The sequence below is a fragment of the Onychomys torridus genome, chromosome 2 (genome assembly GCF_903995425.1).
Source record: "Onychomys torridus chromosome 2, mOncTor1.1, whole genome shotgun sequence".
Classification (NCBI taxonomy): domain Eukaryota; kingdom Metazoa; phylum Chordata; class Mammalia; order Rodentia; family Cricetidae; genus Onychomys; species Onychomys torridus.
This window is the reverse complement of record NC_050444.1, coordinates 78,558,336-78,581,955: the sequence shown is the minus strand read 5'-3', so window position 1 is coordinate 78,581,955 and position 23,620 is coordinate 78,558,336. Positions and strand designations below refer to the sequence as shown.

General features: G+C 42.3%; 1 protein-coding gene across 1 annotated transcript in view; it reads left to right on the top strand.

Annotated features, from left to right (window-relative positions):
* Positions 1 to 3,342: 3,342 nt before the first annotated feature.
* The window catches only part of Svep1 (sushi, von Willebrand factor type A, EGF and pentraxin domain containing 1), a 180,365-nt gene continuing 160,087 nt past the window's right edge, over positions 3,343 to 23,620 (top strand). The window contains exon 1 of the mRNA XM_036180091.1: positions 3,343 to 3,966. Coding sequence (XP_036035984.1) covers positions 3,433 to 3,966 — 534 coding nt within the window. The 5' untranslated portion in view covers positions 3,343 to 3,432. The remainder of the gene's footprint in view (positions 3,967 to 23,620) is intronic.

The following is a 23,620-nucleotide window of genomic DNA, read 5'->3' as shown; positions in this document are numbered from 1 at the left end:
GTGCTTGACGGAAACAGCCTAAGAGGATTTAGTCTGTGGTGACTCAGCTCCATGTACTGAACAGAACATCCCAGAGTTGGGGCCAATGCAGTCTACGGCTGTTCACTTCTTAGGACAAGAAGCAGAGAGGGTCAGAATTGGCCCCACCAAGCACACTCTCCATGGCCTTCTTCCTCTAGAGTGCATAATCTGCCCAGAAAACTGGAGCCAAGTGTGAAAGCGTCAACAGATGAACGTACCTGCTCTCCTTTTCTTAAAAAGAGTATTTCTGGAAGTTGCACATGAAACCAACTCAGAACCCAGTTGTGCAGACATACCTGACTGTAAGAGGTGCCAGAAAATGCAGATGTCTTTACTCTCCATGTCTCTGTGCTCAGCTGAAATTCAGGGACTCTGCTGCTTTTAAAGAGGAAGGTCTAGATGTTTAAGACTACAGCGATGATTAGCTACTGCGAATGTGTGAGCTAAGTGGGGATGCTTCTGTGGTCTGCCCTGTTCCCAGTGTTTTCTTAGCTGGGTTACAAGCAATCCCATTCTGCTCATTTTTGTAGGTGATGGTAGTGGTAGGTTTTGCTAAACCAGAGCTCATAGGCAGGAATCTGTCTCGTCTCATCAGAGTGAAAAAAGAGACTAAATGTTGCATGTAAAGAGAAGCAGATATGGGGGGCAGAAGAGAGGTAGGAGAGGAGGGACTGGGAGCAGAGGAGGGAGGGGAAACTGTGGTGTGTGGTCAGGATGTAAAATAAATAAATAAATATTTAAAAAGGAGAAGCAGAAGAGGCTCTGAGTGTGTATGTGTGTGTGTGTGTGCGCGTGTGCGTGTGCGTGTGTGTGTGTGTGTGTGTGTGTGTGTGTGTGTGTGTGTGTAGGCCAGAGTCTGATATCAGATGTCTTCCTCAGTCACTCACCATCTTATTTGGTGAGACAAGGTCGCTACTGAACCTTGAGCTCACCAGTTCAGCTAGACTGGCTGGCCAAGGAGTTCCAGAGACCTGCCTGGCTCTGATTGGGACTGAAATGACTGTGCTCCGCCTTTTACATGGATCCTATGATTCTGAACTCAGTGTCTCCTGCTTTCCTGCCGGGGACACTACAAGCAGAGCCATTTCCCCAGCCCCATCACCTCCCTCACACTGCTGACATGCATTTTTTGTGAGACAGGATCTTATTATGATTTGGAACTCTCAACCCTCCTGCCTCAGCCCCTCAGATGCTGAGATTATATTGAGGCAGGCTCCACTGTGCCTTCGTTTTCCAAGGCTTTCTGAGCCTGGCTTCGCCACCCAGGCCTTTCTCCAGCTTATTTACATGAGCCAGTAAATCCTGTTTAAACAAGGAGGAGCTGGATGTTCATTGGTTGCAACTAGAAGGTCTTAAAGAACTGTCTACTTCCCTGGGGCTTTGTTGGGGGGGGGGGGTAAGGGACACAAGATAGTGTATACAGCAGTTGCCATGGACCCAGAATGCTAGCTCTTAGTGATGTGTTTTAAATAACATGGGGTAGATGAAATTTGGAAAAACTCTGTTTTTGAAAGAGTTCCAAGTTAAATGAGATCTTATTCTTTTTCAGAAAATCCAGATCTTTCTTCTCCCTGCCTCTTGTCCCTCTCGCAAACACACAACAATTCCAGAATGATTTTCAAATCTACATTTTCTTCTGATGTAGTCTGACCAGGAGGACTAGAATAGAGTCCTACTCACGTCCAGTTCTCAGGATTTTGCACGCTGCTACATTCTTGATGATCAGTAAGTACTGTTGGAAATGGGACTCGGATGGCAGTCATGAACAAAGGTGGTGATATGAATGGCCAGCATTTGTTGAGTACATGCTGCGTTCTGAACACATTCCTAAGAGTTCTACGATTTTACAATTTAGTCCTTAATATGCTATTATTACTCCATTTTCCAAATGAGTGAACCGATATAATCATTAAACAGTACAGCCAGGACTTCAAGTCAGGGAAATTGATTCAAGAGCCCTAACGGTTCCACCTACATACTCTGACACCCCTCATGTTGAAGGTAGTTCATTACATAGAGTTGGAGTTAAACCACTCACTGTTAGAGATCAGAGAACTCTGGAGGCACTTGATTTCATTGCAAAATAAAAGTAGACACTGGACCAAAGCCCAGAGATGGTGGAGGTTTATATAACCACACAGGGTTGCTGATTCCTACCTGGACTCTTTTAACCAAGGGCCCTATCTTTCATGTAATAAGTGTGAGCCTTAAGCATACACATCTTTGAGGTCTTACTTAGAAAAGTCACTCCGAGGAGCAGCTGGTATTCCAAAGGGTATGTATGCCAGGCAGCTCTCCTCTGCTGAGTCAGATCAAAATGGAGGCCCTACTCACAATATAGACTCTACTTTCCAAGCTCTTCTGTTTAACCAAGGTCAGTGGTAATGACATGTATGTATGTGCACAAATATAAACATATGTAACCATGTGTATACATCTCATGTGGGACTGTCGAGTTGATGGTGACTGTGACAACACTTTTACTTGTTACAAGTTCCTAGACAGAGTCATGTCAGTTTTTCCCTGCTCATACTCTTGGGACCTATCGGACATCAGAAGCTGCTACACGAAGGAAAGAATGCACGAATGCATGAATTATTAAATGCAGGAAAGGCGTTCAATAATTCTGCGGTGCTCAGGGGTGAGTACTACTTCAGCAGCCTGTGATATGAACAGGTCCTCAGGAGTCTGCACCACCGATCAGGCAGGCCCTCCGGGAAAGTTATGCAAATAGTCACTTTGGGAGGCTTTGACACCCCCCCCCACACACACACCCCCAAGAGAGGAAAAGAAGCCCAGAAGGTGAGCAAGCAGTTTTTAAGGCATGTTTTCAACTCCCAGCCCGGCGCGTGTTTTCCTCTACAGTGTTTCCAATTACTGTGGCACTCTCGGTATCCAGATCCATCGCCAGCGAATTCCTCCGCAGCTCCTTGCCAGACATATGGGATCAATCAGTGCGCTTGTGAGGGAATGTTGACAGCATGACAGGCGAGGGGTTCTGGTGTCATGGAATCTCCAAGAGTCTTTAGCTGGATCGCAGGGAAGAGAGAGGGGGAGGAGAGAGATAGAGGAGAGATAGGAGAGAAGGAGAGGGAGAGGAAGGAGAGGACAGACAGAAAAGGAGGGAAGTGGCTCTGGCTTCACTGCCCCCTTCCTTCAAACATTTTATAGGCTTCGGGAGAGAGAGGGGAGGAGGAGAGAAGCGAAATAGCGGAGAGCCAAAGGACCAGAACTCTCCAGTCCCTCCCGAGTCCCGTCCCTGAGCCAGTGTCACAAGCAAGGGCTCTGAGTCTCGCAGCTGCTATCCCCGGTCCCCTCCGCCCAGCTCGGGCCGCCAGGCTCCTCTCCGTGCTCTGGTGGGGGGACTGTCGCCTTGCACTTCCCCGGGGCCACCGCTCGGTCCCCAGCGCGATGTGGTCCTGCCTGGCCTTTTGTTGCTGGGCTCTAGCAGTGGTGTCCGGCTGGACCAACTTCCAGCCCCTGGCCCCGTCGCGCAACTTCAGCTTCCGCCTGTTCCCCGAGGCCTCGCCTGGGGCTCCGGGCAGACTGGCCGTGCCACCCGCGTCCGGCGAGGAGGAGGCGGTGGGGAGCAAAGTGGAGCGTCTGGGCCGCGCGTTCCGGAGCCGCGTGCGGCGCCTGCGGGAGCAAAGTGACAGCCTGGAGCTCGTCTTCTTGGTGGACGAGTCGTCCAGTGTGGGCCAAGCCAACTTCCTCAACGAGCTCAAGTTCGTGCGCAAGCTGCTGTCCGACTTCCCCGTGGTGTCCACGGCCACACGCGTGGCCATCGTCACCTTCTCGTCCAAAAACAACGTGGTGGCGCGCGTGGATTACATCTCCACCAGCCGGGCACACCAGCACAAGTGCGCGCTGCTCAGCCGCGAGATCCCGGCCATCACCTACCGAGGCGGTGGCACCTACACTAAGGGTGCCTTCCAGCAAGCTGCGGTAAGACCCCGACCCCCCCCAGACCCGCGCTCCCGGGTTCCTCCCGCCCACAGCCCCTTCTCCTTGCCGGTTCAGCCCCAGCAAGGCTTAACACGTCCCAGGCGCCTCCAGCCACACAAACCGGACCCATTCTCCTGCTGTCATTGTGAGGGTGCAGAGGGACAGTAGATTTTAAATGTTCAGTGAGGTGTCAGGCATCTTAAAGGATCCCTTTGAGGGATCCTAGTAGGAAAGGATCCTTAATCTCCCTCTCATATCCACACTTGTGTGTGACCAAGCCGGAACAGGTATGGTTTCACAAAACGTTTGTGAAGACGAGACACGCAGTGAACTGAGGCCAGCCCTGAATCTTTGACACGTTGTAGAAAGAGCACTCTGTAACTTCGCTCCCAGTCTATGTTTTGTTTGTTTATGACAGGCTGTCCTGTTTCCCAAACTGGCCACCAGCTTACTACACAGCAAGGGGTGTCTTTGAGTTCTGATCCTTCTGCCTTCGCCTCCCAAGCGCTGGCATGACAGCCATTGGTCACCAAGACTTTATACTCCAGGTCTTTAATAAATAATGTTCAGTATCTGACAAAAGTCAGTTTCACACGGTAGACCTTTATGAAAATGTATCTTTTTCCTAACTTCAAAGTAATGCATAGCTGAGCATAATTTGGAACACAGAAAAATATTTAAGGCACTGCAGCAAGTCAATGTTTGTAGAGTAAATGAAACAGAAAGGAGTGGGGAACCCTAATAATCTCTTCATCCTTAAAATTCCAATTGATATACAGTTAAACATTGTTCAATATGTATATTCATATATTATTTCAACAAACTTGCTAGCCTAGGGTTTTGCAGCCTGCATCCTTCAGCCATTACATGTGATTCAAATGCACATTAGTTCATAGTATCCTATGTCCCGACCGTGTATGTCTGAAGAGGAAATTGGATCCCCTGAGTTACAGGCAGATGTAAGTTGCCATGTGGGTGCTGGTACCGAAATTCAAGTCCTCTGCCCGAGTCAGTGCTCTTAACCACTGAGCCATCTCTCCAGCCCATGACAACTGAGTGTTTTGAACTAATGTGTAGACAGCACACATTCATGTCTTTTAAATAAGGAATTCGGGAAGCCCTCTTTGATTACTTCTTTCTTTCTTTTTTTGAGCTGGTCCTAGTTTTTGCCCTTTTGCTATGACAGGGATATTTGTTTATTCTTAGTGGCTTGTATATACTCTTTTCATAGTGAGGCCAGGAACCTTTTTTGTATATGCAGCAAATACATTTTCTAGTTTGCTGTATTTTACCTGTTTAGTACAGTGCTGTTGAACGAACTGTTTAAACTTTCATTTGCTCAAATCTATCAAACTTTACTTTTTAAGATCCAAATCTGGGTAGCTGTGGAGATGGGGCACTTGCTGCTCTTGTAGAGGATCTAGGTTCATATCTCAGGACCCAGTTGGTGGCTCACAGCTATCCTTAAGTCCAACTCCAGGGGATCCAACACCCACTTCTGACCTCCCTGGGCATCAGGCATGCACAGTATACAGATATGCAGACAAAACACTCATACACATAAAATTAAGAAATCTTTTTAAAAACCTTGTAATTTCTTGTCTTGTTAGAACAACTGTCTTACTGCCCACATCAGAAATGGCTCCACCTAGCAGTTAGCTTAATCTGGAATTTGCTTAGGGGTCTCATACAAAGATGTCTCATTTTTTAAAATGTTAGTTGTCCCAGCTTTCTCCCTTCTCACTAATTCTCTCCCAATTTATTTGAATGTCTCTTTTTTATAAAGATTTATTTATTTTATAAAATGCACATGTATGTCTGTGTGGGTGCCAGATCACCTGGAACTGTAGTTACAAACAGTTGTGAGCTGTCATGTGAGTGCTAGGAATTGAACTCAGGTCCTCTGGAAGAGCAGCCACTGCTTTTAACCTCTGAGCTATGTCTCCAGCCCCAAGGTGAATGTCTCTTTAACCACCTAATAAATGTGAATGGGCACTTGGACCCTCCTGGTCTTCTAGTTTATCCTCTCTTATCTTAAACGGAACCAAAATGATTTAGTTACCATAACTTTACAACATATTTAAAGGTGAGATAGTGAAGAATCTTCCTTTTTTGTCTGTCTCTCTTGTCTTTTTCCATCAGTCTTTTGTAGGTGTTATGTAGTGTGAATTTTTAAATTATTTTCATATAGTTTCAAAGACACTAATAAGGTTTTTTGTTTCAATATATAAAATATTGAAGTGATTGGGAGTTACTACATTTTTATAATAGTGCTGTATTCATTTATATGTTTTTATATCAATCAATAGTTGTGGTTTTTCAAAAGTCCTGTGTAGCTGAAAGTTTTTCTGTATCCCACCTGGTTCTCAGCCTCTCAGACCCAAGTAAACACACAGAGGCTTATATTAATTATGACTGTATGGCCGTGGCTCAAGATTTTAGCTAGCTCCCTTTATACTTTAAATTAGCCCATAACTATTAGTCTATGTATTGCCACTTGTTCTGCGGCTTTACCTGCGTCCCATTACATGTTGCTCCTTGGGTGGCTCGCTGGTGTCTCTCCCCACCTTCTTTCTGTCTCTTTCTTTGAATTTCCTGCCTGCTGCTAAGCTGCCTTGCCATAGGACAAATGGCTTTATTTATCAACCAATCAGAACAACACATATTCACAGTGTACAGAAAGACATTCCCCCATCACTTCCCCTTTTCTGTCTAAACAAAAGGAAGGTTTTAATTTAACCTATTAAAATTAAATATAACAAAACAGTTATTAAGCAAGAATTACAGTTACAATATCTAGTCTATTTATAATATTTAGTCATTTGTATTTTGTAAAATTAAAGAAAATATTCTTTCTATCCTATACTTGTGAGTCTAAACTTCATATTTATTTTATCTTTTATCAGAACCATGGAAAATTATAACTATCTAGTCTTCAACTACATCAAAGACCTCAGAAGGATATAATATTACCTAAGTAAACAGGAAGAGCATTGTGAGCAACTTCCAAAAATCTAGACTGACAGAGACAGCTGCCTGCCTCGGCAGTCCTCCAAAGTTCTTTTTGACTTTCTCTTACAGTACTTGACTATCAGTCTTGTGCTGGTATTTAGCCTTAGATGGAGTTTACCACTGGCTTTGGGTGCATTTCCAGGCAACTCAACTCCAGGGAAACCTGGGCCCGGCTTGCCAGGGGCTGCTACCGGCCTCATACCATCCATGGGCTCCATCAGAAGGCCCTCTTGAACTCTCTCTTCGAAGTTCTTTCTAAAGTAACCCCTGCCCCACAGACCTGTAAATACTTTTAAAATTTTAGACCAAATTATGCTCAACAATATTGTCTGTGACTCTATCCTTGGTGGTATCAAGGACCAAGCCTCAGCTTTCATATAAGCTGTGACAATGCTCTGCCACTGAGCTATAGCCCCAGGTTCCTTTTTAAACTTTTATTATTCCTTTTAACCATCTATTACTATGAGACAGGGTCTCATTAAGCTGCCCAGACTGATCTTGTATTTGTGATCCTCTTGCCTCAGCTTCCTGAGTAGCTGGGATTATAGGTCTGCATCAAGAGGCCCATTCATCTTTTTACATTTTTATTTTAAACAATTATTCTTGAGTTATTAAAATATTTTTAATTTTTGCATCTCTATCTCTTTTTCATGCATGTATCTTGGTCATATCATCCCTTGTCTCTTCCCTCCAGCATGCCCTAGCCCCAGACCTCCAACATAGATCCCATCTCATGTCACGTCTTTATTTTTTTATTTTATTTATTTATTGACTGATAGGTTGATTTTGGTTTTTTGAAACAGGTTTTCTCTGTGTAATACTCCTGACTGTCATTGAACTTGCTTTGTAGACCAGGCTGTCCTCAGACTCACAGAGATCTACCTGCCTCTGCCCCCTAAGTGCTGGGATTTAAAGGTGTGAGCCATCACCTGGCTTTTATAATCCACAAAGTCCACTTAGTGCCGCCATCTGCGTGTGTGTGTGTGTGTGTGTGTGTGTGTGTGTGTGTGTGTGTGTGTAGGACAACTCTTACTATACTGACCAGGTCATCCTAAAACCTCTGGGAACAGGGAATTCTCCTGTCTCCACTTCCCATATAGCTGGTAATGCAGACAAGGGCCACCAATACTTGCAATCAGATTCTTAGTAAAGTCTCTTAGATTCATTGTTTTATTTCCTCTTTATAAATCTTACTTTACTAATAGTGTACAGGGAATGAAATAATCAGAAAAGTTTCCCGTAAACATGCTGTGGTGTGTTGATACATTATGTATGCGTATACCTGTATACCTGCATATGTATGAGTGCATAAGTTGTATTTACCTAAAAGTGAAGGTACTGACCATTTCCTGTAGGCTTCTGTGTCACCACGCCCCTTTTTTCTTCAGCCTGCTGTTTATAATAGGAACCCCACTTCTGCTCTACAGGTTTCTTTTATGGTCACATGATTTCTCATCCTGTGATTAGCTGTGATTGGATAGGTATGTTGCTACAAACAGCATATTATATGTTTGTCCATATCTTTGGTCATCTCCTAAGTGCAAACTTTGAAGGGACATCATTGCATCCGAGAGTACATGTGTGCCAACTTGCTCAACAGAAATGGCACCAGATTGTACTCCCATGTGTGGTGACCATGTTGGTACTAGGATGCAGACTGGACAACCCAGGCCAGGTTTTGAATACTCCTTGACTTTGTGTGTGAGGGAATGCATTCCTCTGTTAGCAAGGCTGACATGTCCCCACGCACTCCAACCAGTTCTGTGACTCTCCCTGAATGCACGTTTGACCAACTGGAGGATTATCAGCCATTTTTCATTTGGTATGGTTCCTTTTCTTCCTGGTTGACAAACACACCTTAAATCCCAGTGCAGCCCTCAGATGACAGTTAGATGGTACCTACCATGTAATCAATCTACTGAATCTGGTTTTCTTTCCCTTTTCTTGCACGTGGTATGACACTTTAAAGGCTATCCCCCTTAAGGGGTAAAGTAAGGACTGAGCTATGCTCTCTGTTCCTTGAAATAGTTGACACAGGTAGAATCCACTTTTGAGCAGACATCTACTGACATCTACTCCCAGTACTCATCAGAGCATTACAGCTGGCCCTGTTCATAATGTCACTCATTACCCACTTTGCCAAAGGAGAACACAGGTGCATTGGGGAAACCATGCCATGACCCAGCTCTTCTGTTTAGCTTAGCCAGGCTTGCTCTGGGCTTCTGAGAATGCTGAGCCCTATACGTGAAGTGGGGGATGAGTCAAGGCCACAGTGCTCGCCTCAGGACCTATCTTCAGCTTCCCCCTTCTAAATACTGTGTATTGTCTTGGAAAGCAGAGCTGCCAAAACAAGGCTCCTGGTGTATTTATTCTTTTTGGCGCCATGTGTGACTAGCAAGCAGAGGTTTCTCAAATGTTTCTCTTAACTGAACTTCGCTCTGACTTTATTCTCTTTCCTCATTTTGGTTATCAGAAGGGACTGAGGTCAATGGAGCCAGTCCCTGTTCAAGCCAGAAATGTACATGTCTTTCTTATAACCTTTGTAAACCTCTGTTTGGCATACTTAGATATAAAATAGAATATTTAGAGAAAAGTTATGGGAGAGAACCAGCCCTAGGAAATGGTGCTAGTGAGGCTAGGAATGATTTTTTTTTTTTTTTTTTTTTTTGCATATAGAGCACACAGGTGCATTTCACTGCCAACCTAGTTTGCAAATGGTAAGCCGTAGAGTTTGGGTTCAGATATAAAACTTACACGATTCATTGGAAATGAGATCATTCACCAGATTCCCGTGTGTTTGCAGAATATTGATTCTTGGACTGCTTGTGGCTTGGCCTTTATATGAAGTACACAGATATACAAGCACAGATAAACACCTTTACCTCTTACAAGTTAAACACTTTATTTTTCTTCCTGTATATTTCTTTTACAGTCTTGTGTGTGTGTTTGTATGTGAATTTGTGCACATGAGTGGAGGGCCCAAAGAAGCTGGAAGAGAGTATTAGATCCACTGGAGCTGGAGTTTCAAGTGTTGGTGAGCTGCCAACATGGATGCTGGGAACTGAACACAGGCCCTCTGCAAATCATGTGCTTTCTTAACCATTGAGCCATCTCTCCAGCCCCACCTCATTCCTCTCATATAAAACCTGACTCTGAAGACTTTCCATTACTAACACGAACCTTTCTCAGCATATTTTTGACTGCTTAAACAAGAAGGATAATAGCTTCCCATTTTTGATATGTGGTGTTAGAATGGTTCACACTTTTAGGGGTGTGTGGGAGGATGCCTGTGCTCATCACACTTGATTTGAATGGATGAACTTCAGTGTAGGCATGCTTTCTTTAGCTACTACCTCTGGCAGGCTTCAAAGAGTGTGGGGCTGGAAGAGTGAATTCTGTAGCCAGCACTAGCCCTGAGATGTGGGCTCCTGCTGCCTTGCTATCGCTTTGTACATATTTCTATCTACATGTCCCTAATACAGTGCACTTTCCTTTCCCTCTCCCTCCTCCCCCTTCTCCCTTCTTCCCATCTCCTCCTCTGTCCTATCCTCCTCTTCCTTCTTCTTCTACTCTCAGGAAGTCATTCTAAGACCACAGACAGAACAAAAAGTAAAGACAGCCACACTCCATTTAAGGAGACTCTTGTCACAGCCCACATAATATTTTCCTAAATGTCTCATTGAGAGAAACTTGAGCTTATGCTCACCATTAGCTTCAGGGAGTTTTATTAATGAGAAGAAAGAGCAGGATAGATGCTGACATATCTGATGTATAGCAGAGTCAATAAAATTGTATTTTTAAAGCTGTTCAACAGCCTGGTAAGTTGTCCAGAGGTATGTAATATCAAAAACTTGCCACCATATAACTGAAATTTCTTTGGCAATTATATTTGTCATTACCTGGATGTCATGGCATACAAGGTTAGCAGTTGGGAGGCAGAGTCAGAAAGATCAGGATTTCAAGGTCATTTTTGGCTTAGTAGCAAGTTTGAGGCCAGCTTGAGCTACATGAGACTTTTATCAAACAAACTATGTTTATACATGTAAGGAAAGGCCAGGCAAAAAATCTTCAGACTATGAGCAGTATTTATATACAGGGAATGTATTTACCAATTTGAGTATCCCTGTTGCCCTCTGTTTGTAAATATAGTTATAGTGAGCATGTTTAACCCACTGGGAAGTGAAGTATCAACCTCGTACATTAGAAAAGGTGACTGAAAAGGGACAATACCTTTGGGACTTCGAGAGGTGCATCCTGGTATGACTGCTCTCAAGTATAAAATGCTCTTGCCTTTTAAAATATGATTTATTATGTGTGTGAATGTTTTGGCTGCAGGTATGTGTGTGCACCACATAGGTGCTGGGAAGCAAGCTCAGGTCCCCCTGAAGAACACGAAGTGCTCCGAACTGATGAGGCATCTCTCTAGTCCCCCAAATCCCTTTAAAACATCAGCCTTCCCCCCATAATCTTCACCAGCCCCATGGTACAGTTCTACTTGCAGAAGCAAGTAGTTTATGGTCTGGAAGTTGAAATGAAAAAATTCCAGTCCTGTTTCGTCAAACGCCTGAGGCTGTAGCTTTGAGTCTTTAGGGTTCACAAGCTGTGCTGGATGCTGGAGTCACCCTCTGTGCCCTCCCCCTCACTCCAGCTGTTCTTTACTCCTCCTAAATTCACACCAGCCCGTGAGACCTCAGGCACATATAAAAACCTGCAAACCGGTGCAGTAGCCCTTTCGGTGCCTGGAGACCTCTGTGAAGAGGAGCCTCGATAGTCAGGATGTGACGCCAAGCATGTGTTGAGGCTGCGGACGGTGGAAATAATTGACTCTCTCCCCTTGCTCAAGGTTGGGAGACAGTGGTCTTCCTTGGTTTGTCACGCATGGATAGGTCAGTGACGAATGTTCTGCCAGGTTTTCTCATGTTTGCTAATAATGAGCATCAAAGAACATTTCCAGGGAAGAGAGATGTCTTCTAACATTTGATGCTATCCCACATAAAAGCAATTGCATCAGAGGATCCATTGTTCGTGGTTAGTTCTCCTTCCCTAGCTCCCCAGCTTTACTTGTGAGTTTGGTCCTGTTCACTACAAGGCGGGCTCTCGACTTCTTGTCCTCGGCAGAGATATGGGTTGCTTGCTAGGGGCGTCTCTTTTCATCTTGGCTCACTTGTTTTGCCTTATTCCAATGTCGTCCTATTTGCAGAATAAAACTGTACATATTAGTCCCGTCCTACAGCCTCACCTTTCCAGATGGATCTGAAGTCGACCTTGAGGAAAAGAAAGCATTTCATTTGCTTATTTGTGGTTTTTCCACAGCTCCATTTCCAGACAGGCTTTGTCTTTGTAGTCACATTTCCCCTCAAACTGTGCACTCTTGCCTTCTGAGTGTGGCTTCAAAAGTGATGATTTGGGGAGGTTGTTACTGGAATTTTCTGGCCCTAAAGATACCAGAATTAAGGCTGTTTGTACACAGCTCAATCTAATTAGTAAAACCTCACATGGTAAGTAAGCTGCAAAGGATGTTATATGAGATTTTGTTCTCTGTCGCCCTAGATTCACTGCCAAGACCCATGGCTTGCAGTAAGGAGCACTGTGCATTCCACATGTTAATGAGAAGCACTAAGAGTTGAGAAGAATATGTTCCTCAGAGTTCATGGATCCCATGCAGATCCACCCCTGCAAAGTCAATCACATCCCTCCCTCCCCACTGCCTACCACCTTTCTCTGGCCTCTGTAAGCAGGCAAGAAGGAAACAGAGCATGAATGCAAGTATTGGATTTGGGTGGAGAGCAGTATTCTTATAGCAAAACAGATTTCTCCCATCTCTCATGTTTTGTGTTTCTCTTGCTCCAGCTGGGTCGGGGGAAGACCCGCATTCTATGTGCCAGTTGTTAATTTAGATGGACAAAAGCCTTGATTTGACTCTGTGACTAGAAATAGAGCCAGTGTCTTGGTTTAGATTTGGACAGAAGTCTAGCCCAGGAAGAGCATTTGAATGTAAGAGGTAGCTGATCTGGGAGGTGATCCAAGCAGCTATGGGTGGGAGAGGAAGGAAGCGAGACAAGGATGGGAAGGATTGCCAAGGATAACACAAGTGGTAGTTGGTGTTTAATTCCACTGGGGAGCACTGGGGGCCAGTGTCAGCTCAAGCCACAGCCTTAAGTATCACAACTGGAGGGAGCTGGGAAACTCAGGTCTTTTAAAAAGCTCCTGATGTCAAGCACTGTTGTAGGTTGCTGCGGTGGTTAATTCTGTCGCTGGCACATCCTCTGCACTCTAGTGGAGTGGTCTTCAGGCAACCAGCAGAGAGACGCTGGCATGAGAACTCTGGGTAGGAGGAAAAGTTGCAGAGAGGAAGGTGACTACATGGAACAGGTTAGGGCTGGGGCTACGGTTCCGCGGTGCAGCAGATGCCTTGCATGTATGAGGCCCTGGTTCTAATCCCCAGCACTTCAAAAGCAAAGATGTGGGACTTTACATGGGAGGAGAGACATGGAAAACAGCTCCCAGTGAGGCTCTAGCTGCTAAGCAAGGAAACCACAGTGGCCTAAAATTATCGCTGAAGTGGAAGGTGAGAAAAGAATGAGAGGTTCTCTAGAGAGCTCACCATGGGCCAGCCTTTGACATCCCGCAAGCCCAGAGAGAATCACTGATATTTTCCTTATTTCCTCTCACTTTTTCTATTTCAATATTCCCTGTCTCTTGTGGCTCTGGGGTTAGAGAACTGAAGATGGGATTTATGGCAAAAGTGGCCATCATATACCAACAGTATATTTCTTCTCAGGAATTTTGCAAAGTGCTTCCTTTGACATTCTCCAAAAATGTAGGAGAAATGATGTTTTAGCTGCTTTTCCTATTGCTGTGATAAGATATCCTGAGAAAAATCAAATTGTGGGGGGAAAGTTTGATTCTGGCTCCCAGCTCAAGGGTACAGGCCATTAAGATGGGGCGGGTTAGAGAAGCAAGAACATGGGCAGCTGTCACACTGCATTTGCAGTCAGGAAGCAGGGAGCTAAGAGTCTTGGTGTGTGGCCATCTTTATCCTCGTGCTCCGTCTAGGTCCCAAGCCTGGGTGGGGAATGGTGCTTCCTACTTTTCCATAGGTCTTCTTATGTCAGCTAGCCTGATCAAGATATTCTTTCCAGGTTTCTTACTTTTCTATTGCAGTGATAAAACACCATGGCCAAGACAACTTATTAAAAAAGTGTTTAATTTGGCTTACAGTTTCAGAGGATAGAGTCCATGATAGCAGAGCTGAGAGATCACATCTTAATTCACAACCACAAGGCAGAGGGAGAGAAAATCCCAACAGTCTTTTGAAACCTCAAAGCCTGCTCCCTGTGACACACCTCCTCCAACAAGACCACATCCCCTAATCTTTCCCAGACAATTCCACCAACTGGAATCAAGTATTCAAATATATGAGTCTGTGGAGGCATACTCATTCAACCACACAGCAGGCACAGCCAGAAGCTTGTCGGCTACGTGAAAGCCTATTAAATTGACAATAATTATCAATCATCACAAAAATACAGGGAAACTAAGGAAACACAAATCCAGGGCCTTTAGTCCATAGCTCTTTCATGGCACTCATCAGCTGATGTTACATCTCTCCAGGACCTAGAAACAACACTCACTATAGTCTCAGGATCCTTGCACAGTGACATGTGTAGTTAATGTCAGCACAGTAATGAGAAGTCTGGTGTGTCTCTAATTTCTCTTCTGCTCCAGATCTAGAATGCTGCAGCTGGGATTCTCAGGGGTGCTCCTTATTTAAATAGTTAGTGAGTTGGATTAAATCTACCCTCCTGTGGGGGCAAGAGGAAGCACTGAGAATAATGTCACACAGCTTTAAAATCTGCTTAGGGAATCATATTGCAGGTGCTATAAAGAGAGGTTATGTGGTGAGTTCAGAGGGAATCTACATGCTTTAAGCTCTGAAGCACATGTCCCCTCTATGTCACCATCAATATTACCTCTAGCCTCCCCTAGAGCCCTTCTCTTCTCTCTCTCTCTCTCTCTCTCTCTCTCTCTCTCTCTCTCTCTCTCTCTTTGGTTTTTCGAGACAAGGTTTCTCTGTGTAGCTTTGTGCCTTTCCTGGAACTCGCTTTGTAGCCCAGGCTGGCCTCGAACTCACAGAGATCCACCTGCCTCTGCCTCCCGAGTGCTGGAATTAAAGGCGCGCACCACCACCGCCCGGCTGAGCCCTTCTCAGTATAGAGTCTGGGAGCCATTTCTTTTCTTTCCATGACTGGGCAATGCAAAGTCCTTCTTGTCTCTGATGGAAATGGGCAATTAATTATGTGGCGGAGGATCACACTTCTCCAGAATCTCCAGAGCTACTTTGTCAGCCCCCACAAGCATGCGCAGTTCTCAATAAAATGTTGGTCCTATTGTAACTAACACGTGTGAGGCCTGTTCTAGCAACACAGGAGAATTAAATCGTTACAAATAAGTGCTAAGTGATGGCTAATTGCCTCTAAGCACTTTCCCTGTGTGAAATCATGAAATCGAAATCCCCAGAACAAACTTCAGTTAGCTTAAATTACTGTTATCATCCCCAAAGCACAGGGGACACAATGGAGTGAATAAGACCGAGGTCATACTGTGGATAAGTGGGTGAACTGGAATTCAGGTCCAGATAGTCTGCATGCGAAGGTACCTCTATTGGCTACATCGTGTTGTCAGAAGGTCTAGTGCATGCAAGATGTTCTCATGTGAGCGTGATGGTGATGTTGGTTGAAAAGCCTTTCTGGAGAGGGCAGCTGGAAGAAGAACCTGGGTAGACAGATGACAGAGGCATTATAGAGCAGACACACAGCCAAGAGCCATGAGCATTTGAAGGCTGCCATTTTAAATGATGCTGTCTGAGGTGCCTGATAATCCCTATTGGTCCCCATTGTCCTCACTGGTTCTGCCCCCTTTCAGTCCAGGGAATTGCTTTTCCTGAGTATTTTCATGTGCTGTAGCTGTATCAGCTCCCACCAGCTCCCATGTCAATCACTGTAAAGGCCACGACCTGTGGACAATGTGGAAATATATTAAGTAGCAAAATGTATTTCCAAGTTTCTCTTATTAGTCTAGATTTTTGAATTCTTAGGTTTAACCAATCCAAGATCAGCACTAAGTCATATTATTTATTGAGATAAAAATGTGATTCAAGAAAAAAAAGTCAACATTTTTAGTCTTAGACACCTTAAGTGGGACTGTCAATCATGCAGCTCAAGATTAAATTTATGAATTTAATTGGTCTTTCAACTAAATTTCATTTATCCTAATTTGAGATCTTCAAAGTTTATCCCACCCGCCCCCCCCACCACCACACACACAATACAGAATACTTAAGTATTGAATGAGGCTTGTTTATAAATCTAATTCATTTAAAAAATATGTGTGCATACTGGTGTGTGTGTGTGTGTGTGTGTGTGTGTGTGTGTGTGTGTGTGTGCATGCTGGTAAGTGTGTATGCTGTTGTGTATGTGTGTGAGTGCATGTGGACATGCTTGTGTCCAGGTGTGAGCTACAGTGTGCATATAGCGGTCAGAAAACAACTTCAGACGATAGTCTTTACCATCTACTTTGCTTGAAATGTGCTTTCATCTCTGTTCAGCTCAGGAGAGTGTCGTGTGTCTGCCTCACATCTCACCACAGGAGCATTGGGATTCCAGGCACGTGAGCTGCTGAGTGGTGTGGGTTCTGGGGATCTGAACCCATTCTTTAATTCATACCCACTAAACTATCTTCCCAAGTCTCTAAAGTGCTTCATGAAGAGCACTCATTGTTCTAAAGGTATGCACACAGTAAACTGTACAGGTCATTTAATCCCCTAGAGACAACACTATATTCAAAATAATTTAAAAGTACATACCATTGAACAATGACAGATGTAAATATCACAATAGTCCCTGATTGACAATTTAAATGCAGACATCATTTGAGTAGAACCAGAAATATTTGAGGCTTCAGAATCTATTTTTGATTTTGAAATATTTGCATATATAGAATGTAATATCTTGGAGACAGGACTTAAGTGTAAGCATGAAACTTCTCTACATTTCATGAACACATAGCCTGAAGGACATTTTATAGAATAGTGTTAATGATTTTTCTTGTGGACAGAAGTTTCATTGTTGGAATTTTCCACTCATGACGTCATCTTGGCGCTAAAACATCCCTATTTTGCAGCTTTTGGATATCAGATTCTCGGATTAAGGATCCTGCACTTGTAATGCATCATTTAATCCATGAATAAAACTCAACTGTAAATCATTTGAGGTTTAATTTCTGCTTTTTAAAGATATAAACAGAATACTTTGCTCCATGTTTAATTAATGTGATTATTTGTACAAGCAAGTATAAAAAAGAAAAAAAAAACACAACAAACTTCCAAATATCATTTACTTGGAATGCTAATAAATGTCACAAATTAAATGTGTTTTCAAAAATAAATTTATGTAACTATAACAAATAAAATACATCATAAGTTCATGAACTTAAAAGTCTCCCTTCAATCCTCACCCCTTTGAGTTTTCCATTTCTTTGTAGATTTGACTTAAAATCTCTCTGGCCTTCTGAAGTGTTGCAGACTAATGTTGAAGACTGCATAGTTTCAATAGAACAATTGGCTTTCCTGCATCTTTCACACATTCTAAACACCTGCTGATGTTTTCCTTCCTGGTTATTAAAATACTACATAAAATGCATCATTTCTTTCCTAATGACTTTGGATCACAAATAATAGATTTTATACTTTCTCAGAAATATTCTTACACTTCCACACCATCATGCCCTGTGTCTGATGCTCATTTGGAAGGAGAGTTGACCTGACAAATTTCTTTATCATTTTCTCTACTGGAAACATCTAAACATACCATTAAGTTATTTCTTCTCTTGGTGGGCTTTTAGTGCATGTCAATCAACAACACCTCTCACTGAGACTCACCACCACCCTCCTCCCCTCCTGACCACCCATGGAGGCTGCCTTTCTCTGGCTTTAGCAGTCTCTTGGAGGTTGATATGGCTTCTTTTGGTTTTCCTCCTAGCAACTTGAAGTAAGGCACAAGGAGCCCAGAGAGAATAAATTTTTGTTTTCTTTTCTTTGTTTCAGCAGTAATTAGGGAATGTAGAGTCAGTACACAGGAAACAGGAATCCCACCAGTGTAAGGAAAGTGAGTGAGTTTGTGCAGGGTGGACTAGACAACATGCTGTGTTGCCCAGAAACATAAAATAGGGGGAAGATTGAAGGGAGGAGCACCTCTATTCCTAGAGATCTCTTGTTTCTTTTTCCAATTTTTTCTCCCGTTCAACTTTTCTCCCTGACCTTGGATTGGAAAAGATATTCCTCCTGTGTGCAAGTTCTGAGTAAACCTCCCACTTTGTTTAGGCCAATCCATATGGGCTACCAAGTGTGATTAAGGCATCTTTTCAAATTTTCTAAATCTTAAAAGTGAGCATGATCATGATGCATTATATACACGTATGAAACCATCAAGAAGTAAATGTAATAATAAGAAAGAAAATGCTGCATTTGACTTTGAAAATCAGGTGGCACAGTTTGTGATTTTCTAATAAATGAAACCTAAGAAGATTTTTAAAATGAAAAAACCTTTAGTTCAATGACAACCATGAATTTTTAGTTAACTTGCACTGCCTAACTCCCTTATGAAAGTAGTGTAGCTGTTAGCAGTTTCAGATGAAGCAAGAAACTATAACTGCCATAGTTTTTATTCTTATCCTTTTTTATATTTGAGTTCATTGATACTCACCCATGATACATAAGAAAATACTTCCTAGTTTTTACTTTTGAAGTTGGGTGCTGAATATTTTCCCATACAAGAACATCTTCTCCTAATTTTGTGTATCTGTGGTACCAGGGATGGAACCCAGGACCTGACACACACTAGACACCCTAGTGTTGTACCACTGAGAGCACCCCTATCCCCAAATTGAATTTTTAAATCTACTCATGGTCACTTGCTACTATGACATTTTATAATTAAAATACTTGTGCATACATTGTTTTCTCAACATCTCTCGTGATTTCTTTATCCTGATTTCCTTCCATCTGAAATAGGATCTTTTTATTACTGGATTTATTTCTGCTTTTTGTCTGATCATATTACCTGGTATTCCCACTCTTCAATAACAGGAACTTTTTGTATCATTCTTGAGTTTAATGAGGGTGCTCCAAGCATTACTTTGGCCATTAGTTTTATGGTAATTCCTATTTTTCATAGTAAGTAAACATTTTTCTATTCTTTAATGCACTTGCAAAATTATAAATGTATGGCCACTTGCCAATGATATTTGTAGCACTTGAGATTGTTTTTGTCCTTTGATTTTTGGATGTGAATCACATGAATGAATTATTCATATTTGATTTTGAGTACTAAATGATATTTTGCAATATTGTACAGATATTTAATATATCAATTACTATTAATTTTGTTATACTCTGTGTGTGTGTGTGTGTGTGTGTGTGTGTGTGTGTGTGTGTGTGTGTGTATGCATGCACCATGGTGCATGTGTGAATGTCAGAGGACAACTTGTGGGAGGAGTAGGTTCTCTCCTTCCACCATGTGGTACCTGGTGGGAAATTGCTGAGCCATCTTACCAGCTGAATTGTGGTGGTTTTATGAAGTTTTTCCACATTAACAATGGAGTTTATTTTGATATTTATCTGAAGGTAAATTAGCAGTGTGCTTGTCTGTGATAGGTTAGCAGTGTGCTTGTCTGTGGTAGGTTAGCAGTGTGCTCGTCTGTGATAGGTTGGCAGTGTGCTTGTCTGTGGTAGGTTAGCAGTATGCTCGTCTGTGATAGGTTAGCAGTGTGCTTGTCTGTGATAGGTTAGCAGTGTGCTTGTCTGTGGTAGGTTAGCAGTGTGCTTGTGTGTGACAGGTTAATAGTGTGCTTGCCTGTGACAGGGCATTTGGTATTCTGGTGGCTCTACTTTTACTATTCAGATTTTCTGGAGCTCTGGGTGGAAGGAGTGGATGTTGGATATTGGCATGAGTAGGAAATGACTTGGTCCTTGTGAATCTGTTCTGTTGTTTTATAGTCTGGATTAGGTCTGCTACTCATCAACTCCTGTGCACACCATTTTCTAATTTGATGTACTGTCCCCATGGGTCCTTTTCAAACTGATAACTGTCCTTGTTTAATAACTAAGGCATGCATGTGGGTGGATGAACTCTGAGATTAAGTTCTCCTCTGACCCTCGGGTTTCTCTGTGATTCGGCTAGACTGTCACAAATAGCCTAAAGACTCCCTGAGCCAACATTTTTCCCCATTCTAGAATTTCAGTCTATGATGGTTGAGTAAATACTTACAATAAATGAGACATACTAAATATGATTCATTTGAAATCACAAGATTAATGGGAAAGCTTCATTGCTGCAAAATACTCCACTTAGGCTTCTGACATTTTTATCCAATTTGGTTTGTGTTCCTTTCTCTCACCAAATAGCAAGCACAGTTAGGAAACACTCAACACAGTGCCTGGTATGTTACAGAGACCCACAATGGATGTGCTGAAATGAGCCAGAAGATGATATTGGACAGTTTTCAGTTCAGATGAGCACAACAAGATTCACTCTTTGGTCTCAGGTTTACTATTTTATCCTGCATGTTGGACACATAGAGAGCAAACATTATACCATGTATCTATCTGTTCATTTGTAGGCCTCACGTTAGTCAGGAGACAGGGTTTCATGTATCTCAGACTAGTTTTGAACTCCTGATCCTTCTTCCACCACTCTGGATTACAGGAATGTGTCATCATGCCTGGCTCCTAGTCACCAACAGAGTAAAAATGTGAGATTGATTTGTCACATTTAAGTCTACTTTAGGACACAGCCAGATATACAAGCATCAACCTTAATTTGGTGGACTTAGAATGATGAAAGATGAACAAGTTCACCGAGATGAGTTTGTTTTATGGCAGAAGAATTAGAAGAAGTTTCTACAAGACAAACTTTGAATCTAAACTGAGATAGACTATTAAAAAAGGATGGGAGGCATTGTTGGAAAAATGAAAAAGAGTTATGGGGAATTTTCAGGCACTAAAACAATAAAAAAGTATTTTCCATTCAGAAAGTCCCAACTGGGCCACCATAGCTGAACCAGTGAGGAGTATGGTGGACTCAAGAAGAGTCAGGCATGTGGGAAGGGAAGTGGCTAAAAGGATTATTTAGGATTGGATAGTAGAAGAGCTTGGGAAAGAGTTCAAGTTTCACTTTACAGACAGACAGATAGACAATATTGAAAGTTAGAAACATGATTGCATTGGATTTCAGAAAAAAATAACCCTAATGGCAGGTCAGAAAATGGACTTGCAAGAAGAACTACCTCCTCTAGAGATGCTTAAATGGCCACCCGGAGCAAAGCTGAGGCGATGAGACTAAGAGGTAGGCACGTAACATGGGTGAAATACATTTGTTTGGGTGGTCACTAACAGTGAAAGACCAGAACAAAGGCACCATAGGTCACTCTGGGATTTTAATTTGGAAGACGGGGGATATCAGGCTGTATATGAGGTATTGAAGACAGAATTATTTGTGCATGAATTGGATACACTATGTTTGGAAGACCTTGTAGTACATTCAGATGGAGATGCCCACTAGGGGAATCTTGGAGCTTCATGTGGGTGAATCTTGGAGTTTAATTTGATGTAGGCTTAGGAGTCATTGACTTCTGAGGAAAGTACAGAGGAGAGGAAAAAGAGAAAATATGAAATAATGCAACTCTACATGGTAGGAGTAAACAAAAATCCCCTAAATATACGGTTAGGAGATGAGTGTGTTGTCAACCATACTCAAACACATAATTACACATTTATATACACAAATACAGTATGTCCACACTTCAGTGCTCATTCATGGTATTGCCTCATATTTATTTAACTGGTATTTTGTTGTTGGAATTGAATAGTTTCTGATCATTTTATTATTTCAAATTACTCTAAGATGCAAAACCTTTTGATTGCTTGTATATGTATACATGGCTATTTCCTCATTATATTCAATAACTATAGAATTTAAGAGCAAATTGTGTGACAAATGTAAGATTTTGATCACTTTCTCAAATGACATTCCAAATGTTAAGGATTCTGGTGTCTTTCCCAGCAATCTCTGCTTCTCCACATGTTTAATAATTTAAAAATATTTAAATAACCATGTGAGAAGTCAAAAAGAATGCTTTTATTGTTATTTAACTTAATATATTTGGCATTAATGAAACTAAATATTTTATATATTCTATCAATAGCCCGCTTGCCCTCCTTCCATCCATCCATCCATCCCTTGCTTTTTTTTTTTTTTTTTTTTTTTTGCTTTCTTTCATTGCCTTTGTTTGGTTTGGTCAAAATACACACCTAGTTTCTTGTTATTTTTCCCTTTTTAGTTAGATATCTATAAATTTTCTTTATCTTTTAAGGACACTAAAACATGTTGTGTATAAGCATGATATGTATATTTTACAATTTGTTTCTTGTTTTCTAATAGAGAGATAGATAGGGAGAGAGAGAGAGAGAGAGAGGGAGAGGGAGAGAGAGAGAGAGAGAGAGAGAGAGATCAGAGTAGAAGTAAAACCAAGTAGCACTTTCTAATGATACATCTTAGATCCTTTGTTAGTTATTTCAAAAGAATCTTAAGTATTGGTGAAAAAAATTAAATCACTGGTTTATTCCTTACATACTTGGGATCTGCTGAGTTTCTACAGTTTCTACTTTTGTCCCAAGATAAATAATTTAGGGCTGGTGAGATGGCCCAATGAGTGAAGGTTCCTGCCACCACGTCTGACGACCTGAGTTCAGTCTCCATGTCCCACGTGGTAGAAGAGAACCAACCATTGGAAGTTAGCATCCAACCTGCACACATGTACATGGCACATCCATGCCCCACAATCAATAAACAAGCATCATTAACAATTAAGACTATATCATTTATTGTATGAATTATATAATTTTATTCATAATGTTGTATTCATTGAAAAGCAGAAAATTTCATTATTTCTAGATCCTCAGGTTGATTTTGCATTTCTCTCATTTACAGAATATCAGAAACTTGCTCTAGATTTTCTGTGTTTGTCTTGGAGCAAAAGTACAGCTCTCTTGGTCTGTCCTGGCCAATCCTGTAGCCTCTAGCCATGTTTGTCTACTTAATTATAAATTAATTAAAATTAAGGGCAATTATCAATTTGATTCCCAGCTACAACAGATTCAAGTGCTCAACAGTCACATGTGGTAAATGTCACCAGGTTAACACATAGATAACCTGCTCGGCTGTTGAGTTTTTGTTAACTTGACACAAGCCAGGGTCACTTGAGAAGAGGGAACCTCAACTGAGAAAATAACTCCATCAGATTGGCCTGTAAGCAAGTCTGTGGGACATTTCTTTGATTTATTGGTTGGTGTGGGAGCGCCCCATCCACTGTTGATGGTGCTCCCCCCAGGCAGGTGGTACTGGGTCTTATAATGAAGCAGGCTGAGCACGCCGTAGAAGCAAGCCAGGCAGTGGTGTTCCTTCCTGGCTTCGGCTTCAGTTTTTGCTTCCAGGTTCCTGCTTGAGTTTCTGCCCTGACTTCTCTTCATGGTAGAGTATAAACAGTAAGCTGAGATAAAGACTTCCTTCTCACAGCAATAAGAAAA